Here is a 25,242-nt window from a genome sequence, read left to right on the forward strand (position 1 = left end):
TACTCCTATATCAAATGAATTTGAAAAATTAGTGTGCAGATTACAGAAAAATAGTGTTAAACATTTTATCCCCATTATGAGAACTTTGAAGTCATTGCCATAATTTTTGCTATCATTTTATCCCAATCACCAAAATTATATCTTTGAACGAATTTGAATCTTGTAATTCTCTTGAATAATTCTAACAATGTTATTCCTCTTTTAAAATTACAGTGACTTCCTATATAGTGTTAAAATCAAAGGATTTTCTCTGTGATCTGGGGAACAGGCGGACTGAGTGACATGGGAAATGTCTCTATTGCATACTTCCCACAATGCTCTTTCCCAGAGCACAGGATGGATTTCAGAGAGATAGTCTGTTGCTTTGTATCTGATGGCCTTTCCTCCAGAGACAGTATCTCATTGATGGAATATTTCTAAATTAACTAAGTGAATTACTTTTGGAAAGAAACACGTCACTAAATGTACTGCTTGTTATGTTGTTAGCTTTATATTTTACTAAATTACCAGTGCATTAAAAATAATCATTACTGTCAACCTTTTAGAAGAGTCCTTCTGATTTTTCTACTGACTAGCAATCTATATTAAGTCAACAAATATTCACTAAGTCCTGATATGAATAATGTTTCTATTGTGTAATTAGCTGAAAAGAGCTATTTCTGGAAAAAAAAAACATTAGCACAACCTAATGAATACTTTCATTTTATTATATTTTCCACCTTATTGACTCAATTCAATTCATTTCTCCAAACATGTATTGAGCTCCTTTGTAATGATATTATAGTCCTTTGAACAGGTGAATGACATAATTAGAGCTATGCATTAGAAAAATTATTCTGGCATTCATGTGAAGGAGGAACTGGAGTTGGAATGAACCTAAGAACAAGGGGTACAATTCATATGATTGTAGATTTAGAAGCTGAAAGGCACTTTAAAGACAAATCCAACTTTTTCATTTTACAGATGAGGAAACTGATGATTTCTCTAGTGTCATACAGCTAGTAAATATCAAAAAGTGGAATTTGAACACAAATCTTCCTCACTCAAATCTACTGCTGTAACCACTATTCAAATACCTACCTCGAACATAGGAGATTTAATATTCCAGAGGAGATAAACTAGTTATCTAGGATATTAGGGTAGTAGGGTAGAAAGAAGGAAGATATCACTCAATGGACTTCTCTTTTTTTTCTCTATATTATCTCATTTGGTGAGAGTATCAGCCCAATGTTTTCAATTATCCTTGTTAGGCAGATGATTCCCTTATGTATTTGAGTGAATGAATTAATGATTAAAGCATTTTAAGTGCTTTTTATGTATAAAGCACACTGCCAGGTGTTGGTGATGCAAATAAAAAAAAGCATGACAGTCTTTTAAAGAGCTCACTTTCTATCTATTCAGCTTACATTTTTCTCCCAAGTCCAAATCATCTCTAATTATCTTATGGACATCTTAGACTAGATGCCAATGGTGTCTCATACTCAATATATCCTAAATAGATCTCTTTTTTATTATTTTCCTTTTCTCTCCACTCAACCCCGCCCCCAAAACCTACCCACATCTGTACTAAATATACTTCTGTAACTTTTGAGAGGCACCACCATCTTCCCAATTCTCCAGATTAACATGGATTTCATTGTTATTATTCTTGACTTCTCGTGCTCAATCTGTTGTCAAATCTCCTTATTTCTATCTTTGGAATATCTCTCATAAATGTTCTGTTTTCATCCATACAACTGCAACCCTATTTCAGGCCCTCATCACTTTTCATTGTTCTGGGTGAAATGTGATCTCTGATGTCTGTGAATGTCTAAACTAAGGTGGTGGCTGTGGAAAGAATGACTCATTTATGAGAAATGGTGTAAACAGAAATAGATGTGTGACCTTGAGCAAGTCACTTAATGCTGATTTCCTCACATTCAGGGCTATCTCTAATCATCTTCATTCATAACTGGTCAAGGACCCAGATGGCTATGGAGAAGAAAGTGAGGTTGGTGACTTAGCACAGCACCCTTTCACTGAAATCCAATTTACTTGTGTTTAATGGCATGGTGTTGTTCAAAAATGAAGGACAAACATCATCAATCATATAGAATATTGCAGCCCTCTTTTAACTGCTCTTCCTGATTCAGTTTTCTTGCTACTTCTATTCACTTTCCAATTAGCTGCCAAGGTAATGGGTGATTTTTCAAAAGCATAGATGTGACTTTATCACCTCTGTTAGATTAATTATAGGGCTTCCTCATTATCTCCAAGATACCATAGAAAATCTTCTGTTTGGCATAGAATGTTCATTACTTTACCCTTTTCTAGCTTTTCAGTCTTCTTCCAGTCTACTATTACTACTACTACTACTACTATTACTACTACTACTACTACTACTACTACTACTACTACTACTACTACTACTACTACTACTACTACTACTACTACTACTACTACTACTACTACTACTACTACTACTACTACTACTACTACTACTACTACTACTACTACTACTACTACTACTACAATGGCACCAGCTGCCTTGCAGTTCTGAATGCATCTCTGGTTTCTGTCTCTTTGCTTTGATTGCCTACTGCCTTACTTTTTAAGTTTGCTTTCTCCCCAAGGCTCAGATCAAAAACGTTCTTTAGTAGAAGTCTTTTCCAATCCTCCAAGATGCTAATGCCTTCTTTTATGTTACCTTCCATCTACTCTGAGTAAATTTTGTAGTACCTCATTATGCACCTTTCTATTCATATATACTATTAGAATGTATGCTTTCTCATTGAGAAATTAAGTCAAAGTAGAATGACAGTTGCTGAAAAGTCAAGTAATTAAAAGTTTGAAGGTTGATAATTTGGAGATTGATCTAAATAGGAATAAACATTGCATTGCCTGTATTCCCTGCTAGCCTGGGAAAGTCATTTAATCTCTCTGGACTTCAATTTATCAATCTATAAAATGGGGATAATAATATTTGTACTACTACTTATTTCATAGGATTATTTGAAAGGAAGTTCTTTATAAGCTATAAAATGATATATAAATGTTATCTATTTTGCTAATTAGTTTGTTATTGTTATTGTCATTATCCTGTCACAGATTTTGTTGAATATGATAGTATATAGTAATCTCTTGGTTATTAGTAATTCTTGAGAAATAGAAAGTTCACATTAATAGTGTGTGCCCCTCTATTTAATGTCAATTACCAACTTTCAAATAATTAGAATCAGCATTTAATAAGTATATTATATTCCAAGCAGCTGCTATTCACCTTACAAATATTTTCTGATTTGATCACATAATCAAATCTATTGATTAGGAAAATGAATCTGGCATAAATGCTAGTAGGAGGAATTGAAGGGTGCAGAAGAAGATCTGAGGACAAAGCTCAATTTGTAGGATCATATATTATGATTTAGAAGGTACTAGAAAATGGAATATATACTAAGCATCCAAAAATATGGTAAATATATTTACTTTTTAATGATTGAACATCAATTTTAATTATCCTTCAGAAGTGCAAATAGCTGTTATATTTTTTGAGATTTTGTTCTAAATCATAGCTTTCTGTTCCTTCCTTCTTACTGTAGTACCTCTTTCTCACTTTTGATCTTTAGTTTGTTGACCATTCTCTATTTGCTCTTTCCCTTTCTTACTCTTTCCTTTCCATATTTTCTTATTTGGTGAACCCACATTTTTTTTAGCTAGCCCTAAGTTTCTCTCCTAAGCTCTGGTCTTAAATCATCAAAAGCCTGTTGCATATTTTAAATCAAATGTCTTTCTATACACCCCCAGACCCCACTAAAATTCCCCAAAACATCCACAATCAAATTTCAAAAGCACTTTGTTTGGTATTTAAGCCTCTTTACCACCCAACCTCTTTTCATTCTTCTTATATTCCAGGTATTATAATAGTGAGGCCATACTGGCTTGCTTACTGTTCTTTATACAAGATCCTCCATCTCATGCCTCCTTGCCCTTACATAAGCAGTTCTCTAGGTCTGGAATGTTTTCCCTCTCAATTTCCAAAACCTAGAATTCCTGACTTCCTTTCACAGTATCAAATACCACCTCCTTCAGGAGGCCTTTCCTAGTCTCTTTGCCTCTTCTCAACTAGTGTTGCCATAGTGCCATCCTGTTTTTATTTATCTCATATTTTCTGATTTGAATTTTATTGGAATATTAGCTTCTTGAAGGTGGAGACTTTTTTTCAGATTCTTATTCATAGTTCAAACATTTACCACAATTCTGGCCCATAGGACACCCTTAGCAAATGCTTATTGGTTGAATGATGACGAGGGTCTATTCTGCCCAATCCATATAGAATGGAATAGAAACTGTGAAGCCAAAGTTCACCTATGAAATTATGTCCTGGAAGAATTTTTATTTCAAACTCTACAGGTAATGATGCTTTGCTTGGTTGCTAGTTTCTTTACCTGCTGATTGCAGAGATTTCCCAAAATTTGTGATAATCAAAGTTATGTGGTTCCTACCACTTACATAGCTAATTCGGAAACTTCTATAAGCCCAATCACTATGTTCCTCTTCAGAGGTCATCTCCACTGTAATGTCTCCATAAGCAATAGGTTCTTCAGTAAAAGGCCAGTAATGATCACATTTTACCTGGAACAACAACAAAAAAGAACATTTGCTTTTAGAACAACTGTGAGGAGGAGGGATAACAAATCCATCAAGATATTTTGAGAAATGACCAGAAATTTATAATATTATTTAATTCTCTGTCTTTTTGTCTTAAATTTCACCTTAATAAGGAACAAAAACCTAGTTTGAAATTTCACCTCTGACTCTTATAAATCCCCTTAACCTTCCTGAGTCTTAGTTTCCTCCTCTGTAAAATGAAGAAGTTGGTTTAGGAGACTTCTAAGAGCTATTTTGGTTCTACATGTAGTATAGATTTGTAGGATAAGAGAAGGTTCAGGAAGAAATAATGAAAAACAAGCAGGAATAAGGAAATTAGAATTAATATTTTATTTTATAATTAGCACTTCAAATATTTTATCCTAAAATTATAGATGTAGACCTGGAATTTATTCTAAGTTCCTCATTTTATAGACAAGGAAATTGGAAAAGAATCTTTATTCAGATAGTAATTAATAGCTATTAATCAGCAGAGCTAATCAACACCTGAGTTTTACTCTTTCTACTAGATCATGCTACTTAGCACTGATAGATTACAAAGCCCTCTCTTTATGGAAACTTCACTAATTCAGTGTGCTATCATGGTTCCAAAGAATCCCACAGAGAGATGTCTGGTCTTAGAGTCAATCACCTTCTTAGAACACATTTATCAAGTCTTTACTATGTGTCAGAAATTTACTAGGTATCAGATATAAAAAGATGAAAATTAAATAATTTCCTCAAGGAACTTGAGTTCTATCAAAAGAAAAAAAACGTGTACAAATATAAATTAGATACAAAATATTTTAAATACAAGGTAATTCTTTTTGGAGGGGGAGAAGGAGGCATTAGCAACTGGGAAGATTCAGGAAATATGTTACATAGTAGATAAACCTGGGGAAGGAGACTAGGGCATCTAAATAGCAGAAGTGAAGGGTGAGTGGTCCCTAGGCATGTGGGACAGGCTGTTCAAAAGCACAGACTATAGATGGAATTCAAGTGTGAAGGACAGAAAGTTTATCAATTAAGCTGGAGCATGGAATGCAAGGAGAGGAGTTAAGTGCAATAGGTCCAGAACAGTAGGCTGGAACCAGATTGTGAAAAGTTTTAAAAATAAAAATAGAAAAATCTATATTTCATCATAGAGGAACAAAGAACCCCTGAGGTTCAGTGAGAGGAAAAAGGACTTGGTTCAACATGTGCTTTAGAAATTTAACTGGCAGCTGTATGGCTTATGCTTTGGAGAATAGAGAGACTCAATTAGGCAGGGAGGATGGCAGGGAGATACAACTAGGAGGTTACTGAAATAAAAATAGAGAGGAGTTGATGAGGGTCTGAATTTGAGTAGTAGCCGTTTAGGCTGAAAGAAAGGTATGGAATGAGAGATGTTTTGGAAGTCAGATTGATAAGTCTTGGTGATTGATTGGAGGTAGGAGGTAAGGGAGAGTGAAGACTAAAGGAGAGCTCTAAAGCTGTGAAACTGAATAACTAGAAGGGTAGTGGTCCCCTGGAAAAGCAGGGAAGTGAAGTTTGTTTCCGATTTTTGCTATCTGCATTACTGTGGGAGAGTCCTCAAACTCTTTACATTTCCATTTTTTGATATGTAAAATGAAGATAGTAAATCTGTAGTGCCTTCATAGATTTTCAAGGATCAAGAAGAGAAATGTATAGAAAATGTCTTTGTAAACCCTAAAGAATTATATAAATATTAATTTTTATTATTCTAGAAGGCTCAATCAGCAAATGACAAGATCCTTCAAGATCCTTCCAAGCTGGAAAGATTTTGAGAGTCAAGGAATTATTTCTGGAATCTAAAGAACAACTTAGTTAAGTTGAAGCTGAATCTGAGGAAAGTGAGGTTGATCAGGTCAAGCAACTTAATTTTGAGCCAGAAACAAGGTGGCACTAGAAAAAACAAAAGTGGTCTACTTGACTATGACATTTTCTAAAGCAGAGTCTCCTTAAGTAGCAGCATTTAAATAAGTGGGCAAAACCTCCCATGGTAATTACTTTGGAAGCAACAAGGCTTATTTGAATGACGTGTTTCTGGTATGTTTGGTTAAAAAACAAAACTCAAAATCCAAATATCCAAATTTTTATTTGCTTTATCAATGGGATTTCATGTTGACATTTCTTTCCTAATACCATATTATCTGTCTAAATACTATAATTTATGTATATGCAATTTATAACAAATTAATATATAATAGACATTTCAATAATTTATAATATAATTGTATATTTAATATAATTAATTTAATATAATATAATTATATACTTATAATATAATTATATATTTATATATACTTATATTTATAGTTATATATTTGCACACATAAGGCCTATTTTCGATATAAACTGAATGATTCCAAGTAATTTTCCCACACTTAAAAACAGAACTTAGATACTTACCCTCCTCTTCTCATTACACTGAGTGAGCATGACAATAATCTGTGACTTTTGTTGGAGAACCATCTTCCAAAAATCATTTCTAGTTTCTGGGAGGGGTCCCTGTGTGGCAATATACTCTTGTGGTGAGTTGTATCCCTATTAAAAAAAAGTAGAAGAGATATTACTCCATAGACTGTTGCCAACATTAATGCTTGAATGAACAAATTATAGGCACCTGCCAAATTAATGTCGAAGACCCAATTAAAAAAAAAAAAACTAATTCTGACCATATAACTATTTGCTTTTTTTTTTAGGTTTTTTTCAAGGCAAATGGGGTTAAGTGGCTTGCACAAGGCCACACAGCTAGGTAATTATTAAGTGTCTGAGACCAGATTTGAACCCAGGTACTCCTGACTCCAGGGCTGGTGCTTTATCCACTGCGCCACCTAGACCGCCCCCCAACTATTTGTTTTTATAAGGTTAAATTTTGAAAATGTTTTAGTTAGATTGCCACCTAGGCAATTTAAATGACTGCTTGAACCTATAGTTTCCAGTATTCTTTCCAAGGCTCTAGGAGATATAGCAGTCAGCAATTCCTTTCTTTATAGCCATTTTACCAGTTGATTGGGGTAGCATTCCTGTAACTCAGATGTTCCTTACTTCAGATCCCTGGCTTTGAAGAATCACAAAAAAATAGAGGTAACTTTTAGAATCATCCTCTATTTCTACTAATACTAAAAGTCTGTTAAAATAATATTTGAAAAAATGGAAAAAAAGAGAAGATTTTGTTCATTTGTTTTTTACTCTATATTCTGAAAGGGTGGAGACTGACCATTAAAAATAGTGAGAGTAGAAGAGTTGTGAACTATGAAATTATGAAATATTTCTTTTTTCCTCCCCTGGAACTGACATTTTTCTCATTTTATTTCCCAGCATTTTCTAATATTTCATTTTGTTTTGTATTATCTAGATAAGTACCCTTATATTTCCTGGACTGTAAGTCTCATTATGGAATACTATGCTTTTAGGTATATTTGTATATCACATTGCCTTATAATCAGGCTCCCCATGGAGGGTGCTTAATAAATGTTTACTGAAGAAATCTGTTCAATTATTCAATCTTATGTATGTATGTATGTATTTACAAATGTATGTAAATATATACATATGTACAAATGCATATTGGTATGTAGCTTGAAATATTTTTGATCAGTTATGCTTGCTGATTCTCGTTACTTACAGGAATATAGTTGGCATTGATATAGTCTGCACCTTCCTCTTCATTCATGGAGACTAACCTGACACGGCTAAAGTCATCTGTAAAGATGGTAAATGGAGGGGAGTTATATTCACAGTTCTTCAAAGAAAATTAATGCTGTATGAGTCTTCAATACAAGTGGACTAAGGCGGTAAAAGCCAATGAAACCTTGAACCATAAAGGGACATGAGAACTAGCTAAGGCAAAGCACACATGCTTCTAGGATAAAAAACCCTAAATTTCCAAGAAGCAGCTTAACTTCAGTCATAGTATCAACTTCGTGGTACTTGTTATATTTTGGTTTGCTCACTTTTCCATAATCCCTCAGCCTAATTCAGTTTGGCACTGGTTCTCTTATTCCTCTAAATCCTTATTACCATCACTCATATCCCCAGTCATTCAAGTAATGGACACATTAGGGAATTTCACTAGTTGTTGATGCTAGTCCCACCTACATTTAATATAGCAGGTAGTTGTTACCCTAAATCACAGCCACAAATGACTATTTTTTTAATTAGTTTTTTAGACTGTAGAAAAACTCACATAAAACTTGTAGCTGATTAAGACGCTTGGGTGTTTTCCCCACATGAACCAAATACCACATTAGATATAATCTTTTTTCATACAGTTGATGTTCTGAATCCAAATGCAGAAATGTATATATTGTATATATCATATATAACATATATATATATATATTAATATCCTTATTAATTATTAATTCAATTAAATTTCAACTAACAAAACTTGTCATTGTTTCAGCCTTTTTTGACTCCCAATTTCACCAGCCAAATATGTTAGGAATTCCTACTGGCTTCAGGTCATGTGAAAATTTCATAGGCATATATATCATCCCTTGGACCATTTTCTGAGGAGAAATGATCACATTGCTATGTAGGAAATACAAATGTGTCTTTTTAAGAGGTAGCTTGAGGGTAGACATATTTTGATGCCTCCAGAATCTTATTTCTGATTCCACAAATTCTGGGGTGGCATTCATGGGACACTTCAGACCAGAGGATAAGTGAAATTTGGTTAGAAATGAAGCCTTTAATGTACATTGTGTTGTCTTTTCCTAAAGTACAACCCCTAATGGAAAAATGCTTAGGTTAAGTGGAGTTTATCATTTGTAAAAAAGCATTTCAAATAAATTATCCTTCACTTGTTCCTTCCTGAATTTTTTTTTGCAAGACAATGGGTTTAAGTGGCTTGCCCAAGGCCACAGAGCTAGGTAATTATTAAGTGTCTGAGGCCTAATTTGAACTCATGTCCTCCTGACTCCAGGGCCAGTGCTCTATCCACTGCACCACCTAGCCATCCCCCTTCCTGAAATATTAAATGAATAGCAGCTGTTATGGGAACCTTACTTTAATCTCAGTAGGATATTTAATGTTTCAACTAGGATTAAATATTCATAATTACCTTTGATGAAATATTACCCATTTATTATCATTTACCAAATCTACAAATACACATCAAAATTCTAAATTAAACTAAAACATGGTTTTATTGTAGAAAAAGCTGATAAACTGCTATTAAAAAATCCTTGACCCTTAAGATATATCAGCAAGACTGGGACAATGTTCAGTACACTCACATGGTAGAATATTTGTGTAACGGTTTTTACATCTATTCAGTGGAAGATCAGCAGCAAAATGTGGAATATCCATTCCAATTAATTTCAATTCCTATTAATGACAAAGAAGAGAATTCTGAGATTACATTCTAGGCATTTTTTTTTTTGCTTATCTACAAGAAGATAGAGAGTCCCTATGTACTTCTTACATTGCAGGAAAAAGGATTAGATTTAAGGAAATTTCACTAAACAACTGGGAAGGATAGCTAGTGTACTTTGAAAATTAGAGAGGAGAGTATAGAAAAAGAAACTGTTCCACTGCTTTTCTTTCTTTGGCAAACTGACTTGTCCAGGGCTCACAGCTAATAAGTGTCAAGTGTTTGAGGTAAGATTTGAACTCAGCTCCTCCTGACTTCAGGGCCAGTAATCTATCCACTCTTCTACCAAGCTGCCCCTCCACTGTTTTTCAAAATGAAATGTAAGAAGATACATAATCTGTATCCATGGTCTGCTGTTTGAAGACCAAGTTAAGTGAGAGAAAAGAAAAAAGGAAAAAAAAAAGAAAAAACTAAATGACCCCTAGTACTATTTTCTGTCATGGTGAAATGAAGAAAATGATAATGAATCTCTCTCTTTTTTTAAAGTTTTAAAAGCCTCTATAAATCTGTCTAATTATCAGTAAATTCACACAATTAGAAGAACTGAAACATCAATATGGATCTTCTTATGATAAAGAAAACTAGAAAATAAAAGTTAATTGCAGCTAAATGAAGAATGATTTGTTTTCCTTGGAGTGACAGAAATTGTCAGTTAGTTTCAACATATGACTAATGGCAATTTAAAAAAATAATTTTATTGGTACCATTTTAACATTACCAAAATTTCTCCTTGTAAACATAATATTTAAAAATATTTACTATTAAAAATTTAATTTTTAATATTTCAAAATATTTAATATTTAAAAGAGGAAGGAGACAAAAATAAATGAGCAGAACCATAAAATATACTGTTATAATCTAAGAACATTGAATGTTCCACAGTCATGACTTTCCCACCCTTGAAAAGTAGTGGGAAGAGGTATCTTTTCATATCTTTTCTTTGGGCCATTCACGTTTTTAATTTTGGAACATTCATTTTTTAAAATTATTTGTTGGAATTTCTTCTGTTTAGATTATTTTAATCATTGTTCATATTGTTTTCTTGACTGCATCAATTCTGGTCTTACCAAGCTTCTCTGTATTCATCATAATTGTCATTTCTTGCAGCACAGTAAGATTCCATTTTAGTCATATACCATAATTTCTCAAGCCAGTCATGAATTGATGACCATTTACTTTGTTTCCATTTCTTTGCTAGCATAAAAGGTACTAGCACAGAAAGTATGGACATTTTAGTCACTTTATTTGAATAATTCTAAATTCCTTTTCAAAATGATTATACTAATTCATACTTCCACTGCACCAACACCTTTCAGAGGAGAAAGAGGTAGAGAAATTTTGCAGTATAAAGAACTAGAAATGATCCTCTAAATCAAATGAAAATATATTTGGTGATGCTGAATGACATACACAAAAATGAAATTATATCATAACAGATAGGAAATGACCATTTACTGATGTGGAAATCATATCACATAAACTATATATGCAATAAGACCAATAAGAGCAAAGCTCAAAATCAACATGAATTAGAAGAAAAATAAGGAAGAGAAGAAGACATTATGAAGTTATAATAGCTCTAAACTGATATCCAAATAAGCTATTAAGACTTTTAAAAATGGAAAATATAAAAAAGCTAGTAATATTAACCCTGATAATCACCATTTGGGGCAAAAATTTACCTCATAAAATTGTCAACATATTAAATAGGTAAAAAGAGTCTCTAAATCCTCCTCACGAGCAAACACTTGATTTGTCTGCCAAGTAGGGAGAGATGGTAGCCAAGAGAGATATTTTTAAAAAAAGCTTTGGAAGAGTTGTATGAGGAGTAACAACTTGTAAAACAAAAAGCAATGGAAGAAAAGTTTACAAAATGCTTGGCATGAGATGCAACTAAGTTTTAACTTTCCATGAACAGCCAGAAGAATCTGATGGAAGGAAAACAATTGAATCTAAAACTGTAACAATTTTTTTTACCATTTTTCTATAAAAATCTGTTTTCATCGTCAGTCATAAGAAACCATCAAATTTGCACCCTGAAATTTCAATTATTAGTGCATTAAGCTGAAAAATATGAAGTTGGGACAAATGGAAGGACTAGACAAACTAAATGACTGAAATACTCCATGCTGGAGAGAGAACAATATTTGTTTGGGAGAGAGAAGTTCCGAAAGAAGACCCTGAGTGTGGATTTGAATGGAAGTCAAAAAAGAAAGGAGCTCTAAGCAGGCATTTTGCAACTCATTTCCAGAAATTGGAAAGCTGAATGTTGAAATTAAATGGCTGTCTCTGTCTTTCAGTAGCAGAATTGTACAGTGACAGTTGGTGATGAGTGAGTGTTTCCAGTTCCATCTGAAAGAATAGGTATCTGCTTGTGAAGTTGTTTCCTCTTCCTTCTCCCTCTCTGACCAAAAAGGGAAAGAACGATTCCAAAGTTTATTTTCTTCTTTAAAGTCATCTTACTATTTTCTGTTTATTTGTTAATGAGATAAAATCTGATAAAAATCTGTGAAATAACAAATGGAAAGCAAGAGAGAGCTTCAAACTTCAGTCCAAACTTTGAAGTTTTTTCCTAGGGGTTGGTTGATGTCAAATGAACAAAAAAAAATTCTTAATTTATTAAAAAAAACAAAGTCCCAAAACAGGGGAAAAAGTGAACTCTAATATATTTCTGCCCTCAAGCTAAAACAAGTCAGTGACCCCTACAGAAAGGAGATGCACACATTCCAAGGGTGAGAGTGAATGGCATAGTTAATGGAAAGTGAATGGAAAGCTTTTCCTTTCTCTTCATTATATATATTACCAACATCAACAAACAAGATGAAGATTATGCCTATATATATATGTAAATTTTTGTTTTATTGAATTGAATTACTGTATTACACTCACCTCAAATTGTAGAGAAAATTTATAATCTGAATCTTTGGCCATCTCTTTGATGTAGGCATCAAAGTCATCCAGCTGAACAGGACTTAGTTAAGCACAAAGAAAATAACAGAGTAGAATGTAGTTATTATGTATTTAAATTATTATTTTAATTTATATATAATCCAATTTATATTTAAATTATTAAAGTATTATATATTTTAATTAGTATAAATAATTAATGAGGCATATCATTCAGTGGTAGAGTCTTGCCCTTTATCTTTCAACAAGCTCTTTAAAGGTAGGAACTTATGTACTGAACTGACTAAGGAATTAAAAGAGATCTACATTTCCCCTATTCCTCTATATATTCTCCTATAGGGATATTCCCCTATATCCAATGTTTCTATTCCTTGATGCAGAAGAATGAAATAATGTACCCTTCTATCTTCTTCATCAATTGGTCAAACCATTTCATCAGACCCCCAACAATGCTGTTGATTCTTTATAAATGATTTCATTATAAATTCATTATAATGATCCCATTACAAATAATGGAAAGAAAGTATATAGAAAAGAGGCAAAATTGAACATTTGAGGCATTGATTGAGTCCTTATGCTTACCATATATGTGGCTATACAAATACATACAGATATGAATATTATATAGATGCATGTACTCCTGCTTCTTTACTGAATGTTCATTTTGAAAGAGTTAATATTATTTTCTTAAAAACTTTTGCAAGTGAGTACCAACTCTGATAAGTCATTTACTGACATAGGAAGGTTTCAGATGAATATCACATAATTATTGTCTCTCTATATGTAAATATATATACACATACATGTTTATATCTGTGTATATATATAATGCCTGCACATATATATATATACATGTACAAAGAAGCCAATAAATATTTGCATACACAAAGGTATATATAATAATTTAGCATTTATATAGCACTTTAAGGTTTGCAAAACATTGTACAAATATTAGCTTATTTTACCTTCATAAGAACACAGAGGTGGTATGATTATCTCCATTTTGAAGTAGACAAAGGTTGTCTGCTTCATGGTTGCATGGCTAGCCGACCCTATTAAAACTCTGGTCTTGGAGCAGCTAGGTGGCATAGTGGATAAAGCACCGGCCCTGGAGTCAGGAGTACCTGGGTTCAAATCCGGTCTCAGACACTTAATAAATACCTAGCTGTGTGGCCTTGGGCAAGCCACTTAACCCTGTATGCCCTACAAAAACCTAACAAAAAAAAAAACTGGTCCTCATGATTCCCTTGGTCTCACCATTATTACTGGTTCATTTCCCTTTTTTTTTTAGTTTTTTTTTTTTGCAAGACAATGGGGTTAAGTAACTTGCCCAAGGCCACACAGCTAGGCAATTATTAAGTGTCTGGGGCCGGATTTGAACTCAGGTACTCCTGACACCAGGGCCGGTGCTCTATCCACTACACAATCTAGCCACCCCTCAAACACTTTTTTTTAAGAAAGATTTTATTTATTTTGAATTTTACAATTTTTCCCTCATCTTGCTTCCCTCCCCCCACCCCGGACAGAAGGCAGCCTGTTAGTCTTTACGTTGTTTCCATAGTATAGATTGATCTAAGTTGAATGTGATGAGAGAGAAATCATATCCTTAAGGAAGAAACATAAAAGTATAAGAGATAGCAAAATTACATGATAAGATAATTTTTTTTTTAAATTAAAGGAAATAGTCTTTAGTCTTTGTTCAAAATCCACAATTCTTTCTCTGGATATAGATGGTATTCTCCATCATAGATACCCCTAAATTGTGCCTGATTGTTGTACTGATGGAATGAGCAAGTCCATTAAGGTTGACTATCATCTCCATGTTGCTGCTAGGGTTATACACTTCTTGTAATCTTAACCGCTATACTGCTTGACTTACATAATTTTTTGTAATGTGGTATGAGGCATCCAGGTCCCTCATTATTCTTTGTGTGGATATGAATAATAATTCTTTGGACATTACAGTATTTCATCACTCTTAGTCATATACCACCAACTGAATAATACTGATTTTTTTTCTTTTTTTTTATAATACTGATTTTTTAAAAATGGACCTTTTTCTTCCTGGAGAAACTTAAGGTAATTAAAAGAACTTTGCAATTTATAATAGTCAATTCAACCTACTCTCTTCCTTCTGTTTAAGCCTGGGTCCCAGTCACTGTGTCTTTCCCATGTTTGTCCCAGAGCAACATAATGAAGGAAGATATCTAAACATTTTCAACACTTGATTTTTCCTAAATAGAGAGTTAATCCAGGCTCTTTTGAGTATTTAAGAATATCAATTAGTGTACCCTGCAATGTTCTGGGCTGCTCTTGAATCAGTATAAGGATAATATAAATAGGAGTATCTAAAGGATCTTGTCATCTTTGTAAGTCCTTCTTCCACTTGACCCTTGCATTAGATTATTCCCATATGAATGGCAACCCTTTTATGCAAGCATATATCTAGATATTACATGCCCCAACTGATATTAGCTGGGTAGTCCAATGGATAGTCCAATTGGGTTCAGAGTCAGGAAAACAACATTCAAGTTAGGTCTCAGATGCCACCTAACTTGTGACCCTGGACAAGTAACTTAACCTCCATTTACCTTAATTTCTTCCACTGTCAAATGGAAATAACATCAGCATTTACCTCATAATGTTGTTATAAGGATAAAATGAGATAATAGGACATATGCAAAATAAATACAAAGGGGGGTGGTTTTGGATGGCGGAGGAATGCTAATAGTTAAGGAAATCAAGCAAGACTTCTTGAAGGAGGTCATACTGGAGCTGAGCTTTGAAAGGAGTTAGGGGTTTGGTCCAGACACAAGGACAGTCTTTGCAAAGGTACAGAAAAAAGAAATGAAATGTCATATATATGGATACTGCAAGTAGGTCAGTATTGCTGGCACAGTTTATAAGAAGTAATGTATAATTAGTCTGTAAGATCAGTAGGAAAAGGAGAAATGTATGCTATAAATAGCCTTATGCAAATGTTCCAGATCACTCATTATAAGAGAAATGCAAATTAAAACAACCTTGAGATTCTATTTTAAAACCATCAGATTGGCAAAGATGATTAACAAAAGGAAAATGATACTTTGTAAATGGAATATGGGATGAAGGGGGATAGACATACTCAAGTAAAATAGGGTAACTATAAATTGGTCTAACCACTCTGGAAAATATGCCATAAGAGTAACTAAATCTTGTACTCTTTTTCCCAGCAATGTAATCCAAAAATTTCAAAGAAAGAAGGGAAAACCCTATATGAACAAAAATAATTATAGCAATATTTTTTAAATTGTAACAAAAACTGGGAACAAAATGTGCCCATCATTTGAGGAATGACTATGCAAATCATTGTATATAAATATAATAAACTGTGATTGAATCATAACAAAGACAAAAAAGGATTTGGCAAAATCTGAGAAGATTTATAAGGATTAGCATAGCTAATGAAATAGAACTAGGAGAATATTTGTATTCTAACAATGATATTAAAAATAAACACCAGTTTGAATAACTTAAGTATTATAACCAATGCAATCTCAAATCATGAAGAGATGATTACATCATACTTTCTATCTTGGCAGAAATTTGGTGTATTTAATGTGCAAAAGGAGATATATATTTTCAGATATGGGGCCAAAAAAGATAATTTGGAGTCATATTGTGAAGGACTTTAAAGGAAAGGAAGAACAGATTCTATTTTATCCTACAGAGATGCAATGCAGGTCATTGGTCTGGCACTGCCATGGCAACCATAGGTGAGACTCAAAATTCAATAAATATAGCAGCTTTTTAGGGGTGAATTAATTAAATGTTTGACCAAATATAGCACGTAAATGTTATAAATATCCAAATGACCTTGGCAGTAAAAAAGGTTCCCTACTTCTGCTATAGATAATAGGAATTCCCTGGAATTTTTGAGCAGAGGAATAAATATGATAAGATTTGTTATTTTATTTAAGGACTCTTGTACAAAAGTGAGCCATGGATCTTCACTAAAATTAGAGAAAGAGAAACCAAGGAAGAATTGAGAAGAAAAGTAATACTTATGATTAGTTCATCTAGAGATAGGCTTGTAAAATTAAGTCTTCACATTCTGTCACCAGATATCATATGTTGGTGCTTGACCAGATTTGATGATCCACTGTGGTGCCTTGCTAATTTTGCAGCAGTCAGCCCATCCTCCCACAGCAGTCAGACCATCATCAACAGTCCTGTTTCCTATCAATTAGGCCAAGGGGTGTTTAGTAAAGGCAATTGAGAAGGATGGCTTGCATAGCATACCCCTCACTATAATAAACATAATTGCAAATCACACCACCAATAACTTGGTTGACATGCTCCTGTTGGATACTGAGGACAACTAGTAAAGTTGGATGTAGAAATCATGTTGAAGGAGCATCTCTAAGGTTATGCCTTTTTCTTATTCTGATACTTTTTGGAGGGCTAGGTTCTCAAAAAATATGCCAATTGAATATAAGCTCTCTACCATGCAGATTTTACAATTCAGAAAGATTTTGAATATGATCCCAACAAACATAATTCTGCTTTTCATTTTCAACTGAAGTAAGAGAGGTTCATCACCAGTTGGATGATCATAGTTCAGTGCCACCCACTTCCACTTCTATAGTGAAGGTAGCAAAACAGAAGTGGGGGCAGGAAGCAAAAATCAATTTTTAGACAAAAAAATTCACTGAAGAAGAACTGGTCAAATGGAAAAAAGAGATACAAAAGATCACTGAGGAATAATTTCTTAAAAATTAGAACTGGGCAAATAGAAGATAATAACAAATCTATGAGATATCAAATAAAGTCAAAAGAATTTTAAAAAAAGCAAAATAAAATGTGAAATGGCCCATCAGAAAAAATAACTGACCTGGAAAACAGATTAAGAAAAGAAAATTTAAAAATTATTAGACTAACTGAATAAAAAAAGTCATATTTCAAGAAATTATAAAGTAAAACTGCCTGATATTTTAAATCCGAGGACAAAATAGAAGTTGAATGAATTCACTGATCACTTCTTAAAAGAGATCATAAAATTCAAATTTCTAGGAAAATTGTGGCCAAACTCCAGAACTCCCAGGTCAAACAGGAAAATTCTTCAAGCCTCCATAAAGAAACAATTAAAATTTCATAGAGCCACAGTTAAGATCATAAAACTTTTAGCAGCTTCCACCTTAAAGGAGCAAAGGGTTGAGAATATGATAATCCAAAAGGCAAAGATATAGGATTATAAATAAGAATAACCTACTTAACAAACTTTTGGGGATAAAAAAATTTAAAAAAGACATCTAATGATAAAAGGACTTTCAAGCTTTCCTGATAAAAAGACCAGAGCTAAGTAGAAAACTGACATTCAAATAGAAGATTCAAAGCACATTTTAAAAAAATAAACATGCAGGGCAGCTAGGTGGCTCAGTGGATAGAGCACCTGCCCTGAGTTCAAATCCCACTTCAGACACTTAATAATTACCTCGCTATGTAGCCTTGGGCAAGCCACTTAACCCCATTGCCTTGCAAAAATAATAAATAAATAAAAATAAAAAATAAAAAATAAATAAACATGAAAGAGACACCACAGAAGACTCAATAAGGTTAAAGTGTTTAAATCTCTATCTAGGAAGATTAAGAAGAATCTATATAGACAGAAGTCAAGGGGTATGAGTCAATTGTATTGGGTTAATCACAAAAAAATTAAGGGGGGTGAGAAAGAGAGATGCATTGGCATCTTGAGTATTCTTGAGGAGTAACAAAATAAAAAGTGAGAGAGAAGAAAAAACAGAAGAAAATGGGATAGAGAGAAATATACTGTTAGTAATCATAACTGAATTTGAATGGAATGTGCTTGTACATAAAATGGAAATGAATAGCAATATAGATCAGAAACATGAAATCAAAATATATCATTTAAAAGAAATACACTTGAAACATCAAAAATACTTCTCACAATAATTTTTGTGGTAGTAAAGAATTGGAAATTTAAGAGTTACTAATAAATTGAAGAATGGCTGATCAGAATGTGGCTTTTGATTATGATGGAATATTATTGTACTATAAGAAATTACAAGGGAAAATGATTGCAAAAAACCCTAGAAAAAACTATACGAACTGATATAAAGTAAAGTGAACAAAACCAGGAAATAATTGTATGGAGAAATAGCAATATTGTAATAAAGATCAACTTAGAAAGATTTAAATACTCTGATCAAAACAATGATCTAAGAAAATTTCAAAGGGCCCATAATGTAAAAGTGTTGTCCATCTCTAGAGAAAGAGAACTGATGAACTCTGTGCAAATTGAAATACTTTATTTTTCTTCTTTATTTTTCAATCAGCTAATGTAGAAATATAGTTTACATTACATGTATACTTGATAATAGATTGCTTGCCTTATCAGTGTGTGGGTGTGGGAGAGAATTTGGAACTCAAGCTTAAAAATAGAAGTATATGTAAGAAAGTTGTCCTGAAAATAATTGCAGCTTGTGTAACAAAAATGATCAAGAAGATGAAGCTTTAGAGAAGTTCAATGAACAATTCAACAAGAAACCCCAAATTAAATCTTCATATACTTTAATATTCAGTGTTTAGGATTCAATATAGAAAAAAAATTTTTTGGAAAATCTGGCTCAGGAATAAAAACTGTGAGAGTCTGGCACTGACATGGTGAACCACTGGGAGCAGAGGACTATCAGACTACCTAAGGAATAGTGAGCCTAAGCAGGACAGAACTCAATCAGGCCAAACTTCCATGCCCAATAATAATGGTACTAGACCATGTACACTTATAGCCTAGGTGAGTGAGGGACACCCAGCCTCCCCCCACCAAAAAAAGGCAGAAGAACCATCAGGAGACTCCTCACTTATCAAAACTGGTAGAACAGATAACTACAGCTTTTAAAAGTAGGAGCTGATCCTAATGATCAGCCAAATCTAGGTCAAGAGATAGACTTGACCCAGGAGCCAGCCTAGCTGATGAACAAAGTAATAATGGTATTGCATCCAGAAGTGAAATTGACAGGTACTCCAAAAAAAGAGAAAAAAAGAACTCCTAAAGCCAGGAGTTGTGAGATAATTCATGTGTTCACTAATTGTGTGGGTCACCTTCAGTTTTCAAATTTTGATTCATGCTTTTCAGAGACTGAGCAGGTGCAGAAGAGAGTGTGCATGGTTTGGGGATAGTTCTCTGATTTCCGTTCTTGGTAAATAATGCTTTGTAAAAGCTAACTGATAATACTTGGTTAATATATTTAAGAGGGAATCACACTGGAAAAAGAATTGTGATTGATGGTAGCAGAAAACTTTAACTGCTCAGAGTAACCCCTAGAATTCTGAGGACAAAAATAATTATCTACCTTTTGAGGATTCAATCTGATAATATGAATAGAAGTTGTAGAATTAGGTCAGAAAGGTGCTGTATTAACAAAGTCATATAAAAAGCATATAAGGATGAAACTAGGAGAAAAAATCCCCTTCAAAGATGAAAATGGGAAAAGTCTGAAAAAATTTTTATAATGAGCTGTTTTTAGCCTCAAGAAAAGTGAAGCCATGAAATATAGTCTATTATTGCAGGCTTTTGTATGTTAATTATAGAGGACGTAGAGACAATATTATAGGGAACAAAAACGCAGATCAAGTTTTCAGAGAAAAGCTAGGAAAATTATGAAGGTTTTGAGAGATAAATTCCTCAAGATTTCTGAAGGGGAAAGGAAGATATAAAAAGAAATTGGAGAAAAAAGCTTAGCCTTTATCATTGCCCATAAAAAGTGACTATGGAAATATCAATTTCTACTGCCATTTATGCCTCCTTTCCCATCTAAATATTTTTTTTCATTAAAAGAATGTGAAAAAATAGTTCTAAGAATTCTAATAGTATTACTTTTCATCTATTCAGTGAAGATCTTTTTTATTATCCTCTTTTATTATCATTCATTCCACAGTTACCTCCAATGGGAGCAGATAAGCCCTACATTTGCTATTACTTGGCCTTAACACCCCCACTCCCATTTATTTTTTGCCTACAATTAATCACAATACAATACCAGAGGCAAGTATCAAGAGTGAATTGCTTACATAAATGTCCCATTTTTAATTTAAAACAATTTTTATTTTTAGTGAAAGAAAAGCCTGAAGGACTTAAATTTTTAACAATCTCATCCCTATTTCCCCTGATTTAACTGCTCTTAGTTAACCAAAATATATTTTATCCAGAGAAATATTTTGTGCTATTTAATTGTTGTGTTTATCTGAGATAGTACATATAGAATCATTTATTATATATCAAACATGGAAAAAATATAACCACTGAATCAAAAACACAGGTTGATAAAACATATGTTCAGGTTATATAACTTTTTTGTTTCCTGGTTTTGTCTTAAATGGTTTATAGAATGAAAATTGTAGAAATCATTCTGCAATATTTCTGTTTTGCAAAGCAAAAATTCACACTGAATTTTCCTGATATTTTGAATTGAATATTCCCTTCTTGATCTTCCTATATGCTATGGTTTATTCTATGAGATTTTTTCTTCATATTTTCTTCAAGGATCCATAATTTCTTAGGAGTAAGAAGTTTCTCCACTAACATAATAACTAATCTTAGAAAATTCTTTAAATTTAGAGAGGTCCATTGACTTACCTTAGTATTAGAGGCAAAATCAGAACCCATCTTCCCAATAATTATGAAAATCACATTATTCTTTTCTTAGTTTTATGCATTTTCAGTATATCGATTTTCTATACATTATAAGATATATTTGTTTCTCAAATATTATCCTGTTTCTGTACAAGTAGACTTCTACTTTTTTGTAATTAAGCTAAGGTTAGTCAATATACTCATACAGATATATTTAAATAAATTATCAAAAGAAAATACAAGGAAACCTACTTGGTCAATTTCCTCTTCTTTAGTCCATATTTACTCCTGTAAATAATAATAATGATAATAATAAAAAAGATTAAATCAAATTTATCTGTGCAAAATTACATTACACAAATGAATTAAAGTAGTTTTTCCTTAATTAGACAAAATAATTTAATTTATATCAACATTTCTTTAGTTTGACTACTTCCTTAAAAATGAGAAAATGATTGTGGTAATCAGAAATGTCTAGTTAAAAAATACCTTAAATTTTAATCACAGGGAACTGGATGGTATTTAATAAGGAACTCAAAGTTTTATAATCATACAACTACAACTAGACTTTTGAGACATTCTGTTTATCTTGTTTCTAACAAAAGCTAAGGCAGTCTTTTAAAATTTTTTGACTAGGGCCTAGACCTTAAATTAATAAAATCAATAAGTGTGAATATATAAGTGGGTGTGATATGAAAAAGACTACCATGTTAAAATAAATATACATAATGCATATATAATAGTATACCTGTATGTAGATACATGGATTTCTTGATATATGTAAAATATCATAATGTAATATATATAATGTATATATCATAACTACATACATATATACTGGATCATTTTATATGTAAGTATATATATTATGCATGTGTGCATATATGTATATAATATATGTATATAATTTATCTTGACACTGTTCTTATCCAACAGGGAGAATATTAATTGAAAATTCAGTTTATATGCTTTTGCTTTTTTGACATGTCTGGAGGTATAAGGCAATGTGTTATTTGTGATTGCTACCTTTGATTTTCCCTGGGTGAAGGATAAATAGTAACATTTCTATTAATCAGTAATTAAACTGGGTTAATTTAGTTTTCAGATATATATATATATATATATATACATATATATATATATATATATATATAATATCTTAAACAAATTTTTAGAAATCATAGTCCATTATCTGATTGGTATGGAATACTCAGGAAGCTGCGTGAAACAGTGAAAAATACTATCCAAGGTACCTGGGAATATAAAAACAAAAATCAAATATTCCTTGTTCTCAGGGAACTTATATTCTGCCACAGGAGACAACATATCATAAGTATAAAATACTTATACAATAAGTACAAGGAAAAATTTTTGGAAGGGGTACACTAGGGTCTGGATTGATCAGGAAATACTTTATGTAGATTGTGGAGCTAAAGCAGAATTTTGAAAGAATCAAGGGGTTCTAAGAGGTAGAGATGAGTATGGGAATGCATGTATTTTAGGCCTAGGAGACAGACACCACAAAGGGGCAAAGTTGGGAGATGGAATATAAGGAGAAGCAAGAAGGCGAGTTTGGTGGAACTATAAAGTAAGAGTAAGGGAATAGAGGAAGAAAAGTCAAGAGACCTGAGTTTAAGACCCAGCTCTACTTCTAACTGAGTGACATTGGACAAATCACTTGACCTATGTTACTGAGTCTTCATTTACAAAACAAGGGAAGTGGAATAATTGACCTTGGAGGTCCCTTCAAGAACTAACAACCTAAGTTAAAGCAAAGTTTAAAAACATTAATATCAAATTAGCCTTTTTATCCTATACATATTAAGACAGTTTGTGACCCTCTTGAGTCTAACAAAATTTCTTGCTTAGGCATTAAGGGTATGTTTTAAATACATTTAGGTATTTAAAAAAATGTTTTCTTGTAGTCAAAACTGGTTAGGAATTGGATTGAGTAGAAGAAGGGTTGACAAGTTTCTTTATTAGATCACTTTCTTTTAACATTTCATTTTAATTTTATTCTAGGAAAAAGTTTTAAAAGCTGAAAGTATACAATATTTCTGGAAAATACAGGGGACAACATATTTTACGAATAGTTCCTACCTAAATCAGAACTCCTATTGATTCTTGGCATAGAAATAAAAGATAGAAAAGAAAATAAACCCATTTCTGAAATTGAGTTGGCAATATGAATGAATTCAACAATGAAAACTTAATCTGCAATTACTACCCAAGACCTGGCTAGACCTTTAAGTTATGGGAAAATAGAATCAGGTTTTGTTTTTGATTGTACACATGACCTTTCATTTAAATACATATCATATTCAGAATTTCAGTTGTCTCACCATCAGTGTGATTTTTGTTTCTATAATTTGTGTAGGACTAATTTGAAATGTTTTGTTTGACACATTCTGAATTTATAGAAGAGTCAATTTTCAGATGCTAGGTTATGACAGACAAAATGGGGAAACTACACAGTATCATCATGAGAATTTCCCTACTTGGTCCAGGCTTTTTGAACTGCAATGCGGTAGATGAAGTTGTAAATTGAATCTACTAGAAAGTTATTTCTAGTAATTTGAACATGATTGTTCTACAAGAAATTACAATGTATATTAAAATGATAAGAGGGCTTTCATTGATATAGGGAATTCCTAGATATGGAAACTATCTCTGTCAATTCAAGTCAGTATTTTCTATTTAATGGTTCCTGAATCCCAAAAGGTATGTGCTGGTTATTCTTTGAAGGTACCTAAAACAATAAATAATAACATAATTATTATGAATAGCATATTGAATCACCTTGGGGGCTCACAACACAGTTTTGTTTTTGTTGTAAGGGGTTTGCAGAACAAAAATTAGTGAGAACTACTTTTTGCATTAGAGAGTTATTTAAAGAATAAAAAGGTTAAGTGATTTCCCAGGGTCACAGAGGCAATATGTGGCAGTTTATGTCCTTTTCCTCTTACTTTCTTCTTTTTTAAAAAAGTATGTTTATCTCATTTTTTAATTTATGGAATAAGACAAGCATTTTCATCACAAAGTATAATAGCATATCTTTATAACTGCAATACCGCTGAAAATCTATTCTATACAACTTGCTATTTATTTTAAATATATAATATATAAATATATAATAAAGTTATGTAATTTTTTCCTTCTCCGCAGATATAACTACCATTTGACACACATCTGTATGCATTTGTGTGTGTGTGTGTGTGTGTGTGTGTGTGTGTGTGTGTAGGGTGTCTGTATCTATGTCTGTTGTGTCTGAGTATGTGTGCTTGTGAAATCATTCTATACAACCTTCTGTTTATCAATTCTTTCTCTAGCTGCAGATAACATTTTCCTTCACAGGTCCTTTTTAGTTGATTTGAACACTTATAAGAGTAAATATGACTTAGTCACTCAAAGTTCTACTCTCTTCTGAACTCTGCAATCTAGGGTTTGATCTCATCATTCTCTACAAATCTACTAAAGGTCTCTTAATTATCCTAATAGCTTTTTCTGGACATTCTGGCAATGTTTGAAGCTATTCATCATCATCATCTTTTCCTTTAGTGAAATCTTTATCTAAGTCACATTTACAAACCATGGGTGTCCCCCAAAGCTCTGTCCTGGGTCTTCTTCTTCTATCCTATTTCAATTGATGATCTTAGCAGCTATCATGGATTCAATTGTAATCTCTATTCATAAT

At 32.6% G+C, this 25,242-nt stretch overlaps 1 protein-coding gene across 1 annotated transcript in view; it reads right to left on the minus strand.

Moving 5' to 3' along the window:
* Window positions 1–25,242, minus strand: part of PTPRO (protein tyrosine phosphatase receptor type O) — a 235,431-nt gene that overhangs the window by 27,019 nt on the left and 183,170 nt on the right. Inside the window, exons 18-23 of the mRNA XM_074194368.1 lie at window positions 21,801–21,836; window positions 12,899–12,980; window positions 9,873–9,963; window positions 8,258–8,334; window positions 7,039–7,173; window positions 4,489–4,611 (exon numbers count right to left, since the gene is read on the minus strand). Of these exons, the coding sequence (XP_074050469.1) occupies window positions 4,489–4,611; window positions 7,039–7,173; window positions 8,258–8,334; window positions 9,873–9,963; window positions 12,899–12,980; window positions 21,801–21,836 (544 nt within the window). The remainder of the gene's footprint in view (window positions 1–4,488; window positions 4,612–7,038; window positions 7,174–8,257; window positions 8,335–9,872; window positions 9,964–12,898; window positions 12,981–21,800; window positions 21,837–25,242) is intronic.

The sequence above is a fragment of the Macrotis lagotis genome, chromosome 7, assembly GCF_037893015.1.
Source record: "Macrotis lagotis isolate mMagLag1 chromosome 7, bilby.v1.9.chrom.fasta, whole genome shotgun sequence".
Lineage (NCBI taxonomy): Eukaryota > Metazoa > Chordata > Mammalia > Peramelemorphia > Peramelidae > Macrotis > Macrotis lagotis.